At 54.4% G+C, this 8987-nt stretch overlaps 3 protein-coding genes across 3 annotated transcripts in view; 2 read left to right on the top strand and 1 right to left on the bottom strand.

Annotated features, from left to right (window-relative positions):
• EAH_00039220 (hypothetical protein, conserved) overlaps window positions 1–2151 on the top strand; it is a gene marked incomplete at both ends in the record, with an annotated part of 4627 nt that extends 2476 nt beyond the window's left edge. The window contains 6 exons of the mRNA XM_013395379.1: window positions 123–267; window positions 675–894; window positions 1168–1223; window positions 1453–1747; window positions 1990–2063; window positions 2146–2151. Of these exons, the coding sequence (XP_013250833.1) occupies window positions 123–267; window positions 675–894; window positions 1168–1223; window positions 1453–1747; window positions 1990–2063; window positions 2146–2151 (796 nt within the window). The remainder of the gene's footprint in view (window positions 1–122; window positions 268–674; window positions 895–1167; window positions 1224–1452; window positions 1748–1989; window positions 2064–2145) is intronic.
• Window positions 2152–2354: 203 nt separating this feature from the next.
• EAH_00039210 (hypothetical protein) lies at window positions 2355–3671 on the bottom strand (the record flags this gene model as incomplete). The annotated part of the gene is made up of 2 exons (XM_013395378.1): window positions 2355–2656; window positions 2777–3671. 2 exons carry the CDS (start codon window positions 3669–3671, stop codon window positions 2355–2357), a joined length of 1197 nt encoding a protein of 398 aa, XP_013250832.1.
• Window positions 3672–3830: 159 nt separating this feature from the next.
• Window positions 3831–7972, top strand: EAH_00039200 (hypothetical protein, conserved; the record flags this gene model as incomplete). Its single annotated transcript, XM_013395377.1, has 6 exons — window positions 3831–3863; window positions 4434–4508; window positions 4936–5143; window positions 5425–5711; window positions 6277–7272; window positions 7481–7972. The coding sequence occupies 6 exons, from the start codon at window positions 3831–3833 to the stop codon at window positions 7970–7972; spliced, it is 2091 nt and encodes a 696-aa protein (XP_013250831.1).
• Between the last annotated feature and the right edge of the window lie 1015 nt (window positions 7973–8987).

Here is an 8987-nt window from a genome sequence, read left to right as displayed (position 1 = left end):
GCAGCAGCAGCAGCAGCAGCAGGAGCAGCGGGAGCAGCAGGAGGGGGAGGATCTGCTGCTGCTTGTGGTGTTGGTGATGCTGCTTCTGGTTCTGCTGCTGCTGCTGTTGTGTCTCCTTCAAGCGCTGCTGCAGCAGCTGCTGCAGCAAGGCTGCTGGGGCTGCAGCAGGAGCTGCTGCTGCAGCGACTGAAGTTTAGAGATATTCGCGACGTACAGAAACACTTGAGTGCAGCAGAAGCAGCAGCAAACAGAGATGCTCTCATCAAGGTACGCAACCTGTTGCAGCAACAGCAGCAGCAGCAGCAGCAGCAGCAGAAGCAGTGGCAGGAGCAGCAGCAGCAGCAGTAACCAAGCAGCAGCAGCAGCAGTAACCAAGCAGCAGCAGCAGCAGCGGCAGCAAAAAGCAGGCAGCAGCAGCTGCAGCACTAACAACGCAGCAGCAAAGCGAAGAAACAAAAGAAAAGAAGCAGATGCAGGCAGACATAGACAGAGAGAGAGACAGAGGTAGAGAGAGAGAGAGAGAGAGGTAGAGAGAGAGCAGAGCAGCATAAAGAAACAGACAGATATAAACACAAACACGAAAGCGACAGCTCTAGGACATCCCTTTTGCTGCGCTTCAGCTGTCCTGCTGCTGCTGCTGCTGCTGCTGCTGTGGGGTTGGGGTGTACGTACAGACAGTGTACAGCCGCCTCTTTGACTTTCTTGTCTACAAAATTAATCTCTCTCTTAATCCTTCTCCTCTCCCGGAAGAAGCACCAGCAGCAGCACCTCCAGCAGCAGCAACAGCAGCAGCAACAGCAGCAGCAACAGCAGCTCCAGCAGCAGCTCCGGCAGCAGCAGCACCTCCAGCAGCAGCAGCAGCCACTGATGCTGCTGCTAGCAACGACGCAGCCTGTAAGCCCCTTTAATTATTTGTGTAGTCTCGCCCTTGCTACTCTGCGCTCTCATCTGCAGCAGCAACAGCAACAGCAGCAGCAACAGCAGCAGAAACAGCAGCAGAAACAGCAGCAGAAACAGCAACAATAGCAGCAACAGTAGCAGCAGCAGCAGCGGCACCAGCAGTAGCAGAAGTAGCAGCAGCAGCAGCAGCAGCAGCAGCAGCAATGGCAGCAGCAGCAGGATGTTAATTAGTGTGGGGTCTGCTGCTGCATGCATGCGATGCTGCAGCACAGAGAGGAGACACTTGGTTGGGGGTCCTCGACATCTTCGGCTTTGAAGACAGAGTAAATATATATTTTTGTTTGTTTGTTTGTTTAAATTTATATTTAGCAGGCTTCAATGCCTAGGGTTTAGGGTTTAGGGTTTAGGTTTTAGGGTTTGTATTTATTTGTACAGACGCTTCATATTTGCTTAAATGGTTTAGAGCGGGCATTAATATCTAGGGTTTAGGGTTTAGGGTTTAGGGTTTAGGGTTTAGGGTTTAGGGTTTAGGGTTTGTGTTTGTTAATACAGACGCTTCATCATCGCTCAAACGGTTTAGAGCAGCTCTGCATTAACTACGCGAGCGAGCGGCTGCATTGTTTGCTGCTGGAGGTTTCGATGGAAGCAGCAAAGGGCCGCTTCTTAGCTGAGGGGCTCTCTGCTGCTGCAGCACAAAAGCAGCAGCAGCAGCAGCAGCAGCAGCAGCAGCAGCAGCAGATAGAGACAGCAGCAGAGTTGCTGCAACGCAGTGCTGCTGTATGCAACGCCATCGCAGGCGCTGGAGAACTCCCAGGCGAATATACAGAAGAAATGCGCAAGGGAAAGTGTAAGTCAAGGGTTTAGGGTTTAGGGTTTAGGGTTTAGGGTTTAGGGTTTAGGGTTTAGGGTTTAAGGTTAAAGGCTTGGGGTTTAGTGCCTGGGGTTCACAGTTTAGGGTTTAGGGTTTAGGGTGTAGGGTTTAGGGATTACGATTTAGGGTTTGGGGACTAGGGTTTTTGGTTTAGGGTTTAGGGTTTAGGGTTTAGGGTTTAGGGTTTAGGGTTTAGTTGGGGTGTATGTGCTGCTCAGCTTTGTTTGCGTTGTTGGAGTCGTTTTGCTGGCTGCCGCCTCTCGCCTGCTCTGATGATGCCTTTAGCCAGCGAGTTAGGCCCCTTGCTGCTGCTGCTGCTGCTGCTGCTGTTATTGTTGTTGCTGTTGCTGCTGGTAATGCTGGTGCTGCTGCAGGTGTAACTGTTGCTGTTGCTGCTGCTGCTGCTTTTGCTGCTCGTGATGGTGCTACTGCTGCTGCTGCTGCTGCTACGATTGCTTGTGTGGCGCCCTGTGTTGCTCTGGCTGCTGCTGCTGCAGCTGCAGCAAATGTTGCTGCTGGTGCTGTCTCTGCTGCTCTTCCTGCTTGGTAGCAGCAGCGTTTGCTTGTTCGTTTGGTGCTGCTGTTATTTTTGCTGCTGCTGCTGCAGCCTTGCAGCTGCAGTCTTGGTGCTGTTCGTTGAGCTGCTGCTGCTGATCTTGCTGTTGCTGCTGCTGCTGCCTCTGTCGTTGGCTGTTTTTGATGTCTGTGCATATATGCTTTTCCGCCGCTGCTGTTGCTGCTGCTGCTGCTGTTGCTGCTGCTGCTGCTGCTGTTGCTGCTGTTGCTGTTGCTGCTGCTGCTGTTGCTGTTGCTTTAGATGTGGCAGCAGGCAGCTCCGAGCAGTCGCGACGGTCGGAAGATCATCAGGCCTTGCGGTACTAAACCCTAAACCCTAAACCCTAAACCCTAAACCCTTAGCTGGGTGTTTGCTTGTTTAGAGCGATCGACTGCTTGTCTCTGCTTCTGTCTCTCTTGCTTGTTGCTGCTTTCTCTGTTTGTTGCTACCCTTGGGTTTTTGCTGCTGCTGTTGCTGCTGCTGCTCCACTTGCTGGTGTTGCTGCTGCTGCTTCACTTGCTGCTGCTGCTGCTGCAGTTGCTGCTGCAGTTGGTGCTGCTGCTGCAATTGTTGCTGCTGCTGCAGTTGGTGCTGCTGCTGTATTTGATGCTGTTGCTGCAATTGCTGCTGTGGCTGCAGTTGCATTTGCTGCTGTTGCTGCTGTTGTTGCATTTGCTGCTGCTGCTGCTGCTGCTGCATTTGCTGCAGCTGTGAGTATTTGGGGTGTATACGCAGGTCAAATGCAGTTTGTCGTCGAACATTTCGCCGGCCCCGTGGTTTATTCGAGTGCTGCATTTGTTGCTGATGATGCAGATGCTCTCTCAGATGGTAAGCTGCTGCTGCTGTTGCTGCTGCTGCTATTGCTGCTGCTGTTGCTGCTGCAGCTGTTGCTTCTGGTGCTGTTGCTGCTGTTGCTGCTGCTGCTCCGGTTGTTGCCGTGGGTGTTGCTGGTGGGGTTGCTGCTGTTGTTGCTGTTGATGCTCTTTCTACTCTGCTCCCTGCAGCAGCAGTTGCTGCTACTGCTGTTGGTTCTTCTGCTGCTGCTGCTGTTGCTGCTGCTGCTTCTTGAATCAGGGGCCTGCTTGGGGTTGTTGCGTTTGCTGCTGATGATGCAGACCTTGAGCGACTCCTGGCAGCCTCAACAAGTCCGGTGCTGTTGTTGCTGCTGCTGCTGCTGCTTGTGGCGTTGCTGCAGCAGCTGCTGCGAGTTCTGTTGCAGCCGCTGCTTCCTGTGCTGTTGCTGCTGTTGTTGTTGCTACTGCTTTTGGTGTTGTTGCTGCTGCTGGTGCAGCTGCTGTTGCTTCTGTTGCTGCTACGGCTGGCTGTAAGTTGCTGCAGCAGCATTGTTGCTGTTGCAGCAACAGCTGCAGGTGTGGGGTGTATATACACCTCAATCTATTACTTTATTTGTGGTGTATATACACTTCAGGCTATTCCCGTCTTCTTTCTTCGTTTTGTTTTTCTAACGCTCGCCGATCCCTCAGCTGCAGCTTCGGTTTAGAGATGAAGGGCCTCATCAGAAGCCTTAAAACAACTGTAAGCAGCTGCAGCAGCAGCTGCAGCAGCTGCAGCAGCAGCAGCAGCAGCAGAAGCAACAGCAACTGCAACAGCAGCTGGAATACTGCAGCCGAGAACACAACAACGCAGAATCTGCTGCTGTCGCAGCAGCAGCAGCAACAACAACAACGCCAACAACAGCAGCAGCAGCAACAGCAGCAACAGCAGCAGCAACAGCAGCAGCAGCAGCAGCATGCGCATGCGTGTTTGCTGCAGGGATGTTCATTCATTCGGTGTTTCAAAGCAAACGACAGCAAATTGCCCCTCTTCTTCGATTCCTCTGTGGTGTACAGACAGCTTCACAGCAGGTGGAACCCTCTGCTGCTGCTGCTGCTGCTACTGCTGCTGCTGCTGCTACTACTACCACTACTGCTGCTGCTACTACTACCACTACTGCTGCTGCTGCTGCTGCTGCAGCACCGATTGTTTGCTTGTTTCTGCTCTTTCAGGCGCCCTCTAGGCGTTTGAATGGCTGAGCGTTTAGGGTTTTCAATGTTTTAGGGTTTAGGGTTTAGGGTTTAGGGTTTAGGGTTTGGTGTGTATGTGCAGCGGGACAGTTGCGGTGTTGAAGGTGCTGCAGAGCGGGTTTTGCTGCAAGCTGCTTTTGTCTGTCTTCTTGAGACGGTATACGAGGTGTCTGTCTCCTTCAGTGTTATCTCTCTTCGCCTCGGAGACAGAAATAACAGAGGCCCTCCTCGCAGCTATGCAGTTTCCCACCCGTCAGACAACCCTGCTGCTGCTGCTGCTGCTGCTGCTGCTGCTGCTGCTGCTGCTGTTGCCGCGCCTCGTGCTGATGCTCCTGCTCTTGATGGTCTTGCTGCTTCTGTTGCTGCTTCTGTTGCTGCTTCCGTTGCTGCTCCTCGTGCTGATGCTCCTGCTCTTGATGGTCTTGCTGCTGCTGCTGCTGCTGATGATGATGATGAGGATTAGGGTCTTGCTGCTGCTGCTGATGGTTGTGGTGGTGGTATTGCTGCTGCTGCTGTTGTTGCTGCTGCTATTTGCTGCTGCAGATGAATATAGCCTAGGGCTCTCTCATATATTCTTACGGCAGAGCGGCTTAGATAGGCTGGACGCCCTTCTACAGGCTTCATCAAACGAGCAGCAGCAGCAGCAGCAGGAGCAGCAGCAGCAGCAGCAGCAGTGGTGTAGAGACTTGGAAGCAGAAATGCTGCGGCAGCGGCTGCTGCTGCGACGCCGACGCATCGCCAGGAGACTGAAGGGGGTCTTCAGCTTCTGTCTCCTCTTCAAAAAACAAAGGGGTAACTGCTGCTGCTGCTGCTGCACCTGCTGCTGCTGCTGCTGCTGCTGTTGCTGCACCTGCTGCTGTTGCTGCACCTGCTGCTGCTGCTACACCTGGTGCTGTTGCTGCTGCTGTTGCTGCTACACCTGCAGCTGCTGTATCTGGTGCTGCTCCACGTGCTGGTTCTGCTGCTAGTGGTCCTGCTGCTGCTGTTGCTGCTGCTTCTGCTGCTGCGTTTGCTGCTGGAGTGCCTGCATACCCTTGTGTGTGTTGTTGCTGCTGCTGCTACTGCTGCTGCAGCTCAATGGATAGCTAAGCTGTGTGCTGTTCGGGTTTTGCTGCTGCACCTCGCCGCTCGCCGGAAGCAAATGCTGCAGCAGCAAGCTGCTGCTCTCACTGAGGCGCTAAGGGCAGCAGCAGCAGCAAAAGCAGAAGCAGCAGCAAAAGCAGAAGCAGCAGCAAAAGCAGAAGCAGCAGCAAAAGCAGAAGCAGCAGCAAAAGCAGCAGCAGCAGCAAAAGCAGCAGCAGCAGCAGCAAAAAGGGAAGAGGAGCAGCGAAGGATTCAATACCAAGCGATCCGCATTCAGGTATTCCTTGACCTCTAGATATTGAATTAGCTAGCTAGCTAGCTAACTACCTAGCTGGCTAGCTAAACAACAGGTGCAGAAGCAGCAGCAGCAGCAGGTGCAGCAGCAGCAGCAGCAGAGTTACGTTTTTGTTTACTAAAGAGGAGACAGTAACGAAGTCTTTTTAGTCAGGCGACTAATGAAGTGGCAGCTAGCTAACTAGCTAGCTAGCTAGCTAGCTGGCCAGCCCACGTAGCTAGCTAACTAACAAAGTATCCGGCTAGCCAGCTAGCCCACGTCAGTTACCTAACTAGCTAGCTGGATAGCTATCTAGCTAGCTGGGTAGCTAGCTAGCTAGTTGGGAAGCTAGCTGGCTAGCTAGCTAGCTATACAACAAACGAGCTGGCAGCGATCATTGCATGCTGCTGCAGCAGAGGCCCTCCTCGCATCAGCTAGCTAGCCAGCTAGGTATGTAGATAGCTAGCTAGATAGCTAGATATCTGGCTGGCTAGCTAGATAGCTAGCTAGCTAGATACCTAGCTATCCAGAGCTGCCTCTCACTTGGCTGTGCTGCGCTGCGCTGCAGCGATGGTGGAGAGCGGCAAGGAGACGCCGCAGCTTGCTGCTGCAGCAGCAGCAACAGCAGCTGCAAGAGCAGCAGCAGAAGGAATATGAGCAGCAGCAGCAACAGCAGCAGCAGCAACAACAGCAGCAGCAGCAGCAGCTGGTGACAGAGGCACAGGCGCACCTTCAAGCTCAGCAGCAGCAGCAGCTGTTGCAGCAGCAGCAACAACAACTGCAGCAGCAGCAGCAGCAGCAGCAGCATTATCAAGCAGCCGAGCTTGCTGCAGCAAGCCATCAGCCAGCCAAACGCCTGCGGCTGTCAGAGTCCCCTGCTGCTACAGCAGCAGCAGCTGCTGCTGCTGCTAGTGCTGCAGCTGCTGCTCCTCCTCCTGTTGCTGCTGCTGCTGATGCTGCTAGTGCAGCGCATGCGGGTACAAGCACCGATCAGCAGCCCGCGCAGCAGTCAGCAGCAGCAGCAGCAGCAGCAGCAGCAGCAAGAGCAGAAGCAGCAGCAATCTGCATCCAGAGACATTGGAGAGGCAGCAGCAGCAGACGAGGGAAGGCTGAGCTAACCCTGCAGCTGCTGCTGCTGCAGCGCGCAGTACGCCGGTGGCTGGCAGCAAGGCATTCTAAGAAGCAGCAGCAGCAACTGCTGCAGCAAGAAGAAATGAAGCAGCAACCGCAGCTGCTGCTGCAGCAACAGCAACATCAGCAGCATCAGCAGGAGCAGCAGCAAAAACAGCAGCAGCAGCACAAACAGCAGCAGCAGCAGCAGCAGCAGCAGCAGCAGCAAGAAGCTGCAGCAGCGGCAGCAGAACATGAGAATGTGTCTCCTGGTGGCCCCCAGTTAGCCTCGCTGGACTGGAAAGCAGCAGCAGGAGCAGCAGCAGCAGCAGCGCGGGCTGCTGCAGCAGAAGGTCGTGCTGCAGCAGCAGCTGCTGCAGTGTATATGCAGCAAATAGAAGCAGAGAGGGTCCCCTCTCACATTCCGAGGGCCCCATCGATAGGAAGACAACCGGTAAGAGGCTTCACCCGCACCCTTAGCAATTACTTGCTGCTGCTTCTCACTCCTGCTGCTGCTGCTGCTGCTGCTGCTGCAGGCGCGGAGGACAGACAGTAATAGCACCCGCAGCGCAACTGCTGCAGGGGGGCCCCTCAGCTACAGCCACTCACAGAAATCTCGCAGCCCTTGGGGGCCCTTTGCTGCTTTTGCTTCTTCGAGTCAGGGGCCCCCATGCTCCCCACCGTTTGCTGCTGCTGCTGCTGCTGCTGCTGCTGCTGCGCCTGGTGGGGGCGCTGGTGCTGCCGCAGCTGCGCTGCAGCGGGGGTCGCTTAGCGCAGCTCACAAGCCCAACAGCAACAGCAGCAACAGCAGCAGCAGCAACAGCAGCAACAGCAGCAGTCCTACCTTCTCTGTGGCGTCTTCAGCGCTGCCTTCTCCTGGGCTGCCTGCTGCTGCTGCCGGTGTTGCTGCTGCAGCAGCACTTAGTGAGAGCTGTCTGTACACCTCAGAATTGCTGTACAAATCCTTTATTCCTCAGCCACGCAGCAGGTGCGAACGCTTGCAGCAGCAACAGCAGCAGCAGCCTAAAACAGCAGCAGGAGCAGCAGCAGCAGCAGCAGGCTTCAAAGACACTCCAAAGGGCCCTAATACCTCTGCTATTCCTTCTCCTCCTCAACTCACCACTCAAAGAAAGAGACGTCCCAATGCCCTCTAGGGGCCCCCAGCCAGATGGGGGGCCCCTAACATAAGGGGGCCCCTCTAAGGCCTCTCAGTACCCTCTTCAGGGGCCCCCACTATGAAGGGGGCCCCCCACTATAAAGGGGGCCCCGGCTATGAAGGGGGCCCCCATTTAGTATGAGAAGGGCCCCTGGGGGCCCCCATTCAATATGAAGGGGGCCCCCACTATGAAGGGGGCCCCAGGGGGCCCCCAGGGGGCCCCCCATTCAGTATGAAGGGGGCCCCCATTGAATAGACAAGGGGGCCCTTTGAGGCCTCTCTGTGCCCTTTTGAGGTACCCTTCTGCTATAAGGGGGCCCCCCCAAGGGGCCCCCCGTTAGACAGCCCCTATAGGGGCCCCTGTACCCTTTCTAGGGGCGCCTGCATCTTCTTAAAGGGCTCTTTGTCTTAAGGGGCCCTGTAAGGGCCCCCCATCTTAAAGGGCCCATACAACGGGGAACTGGGGGGCCCCCATGGAGGCCCCCTATGCTTTGGCGTGCGGTTGGCTGCAGTGAGGCTGTTAAAAGTAATGAGGGTTTTATAACAGCAGCAGATAAGCTGCAGCAGCAGCAGCAGCAGCTAAAGCAGCAGTAGCAACAGCAGTAGCAACAGCGGCCGCTGGGGCTGCATAACAGCAGCAACTGCAACAGTAGTAGCAGCAGCAGCCATTGCAGCAGCATAACAGCAGCATTGCAGCAGCAGCAGCAGCAGAAACACTCCCCAGGTGCTCTCTGAGGGTGTCCCTAAAGCTCTATATGTTGTTGCTGTTGCGTGCATATACACCGCAGCATATAGGAGCTGCATATACACCTGAAGTGCATGCAAACAAAGACATCTCTCAGGGCATAGAACAACCCCACCCAATGAACACAGTTTTTCGCGAGGAAGCAAACACACTCTTAAGAAGAATATGTTTTTATCTTTTAAGTATTATTCATTATTATTTTAAATATTTAAATAATTTTATTTATATTTTCTTATATAATACATTATTCAACAAACCCTCTTCCCCC

The sequence above is a fragment of the Eimeria acervulina genome, genomic scaffold (assembly GCF_000499425.1).
Source record: "Eimeria acervulina Houghton genomic scaffold, Eah_scaff459, whole genome shotgun sequence".
NCBI lineage: Eukaryota > Apicomplexa > Conoidasida > Eucoccidiorida > Eimeriidae > Eimeria > Eimeria acervulina.
Note: the sequence above shows the minus strand (reverse complement) of the source record. Positions and strands in the feature narration are given on the sequence as shown.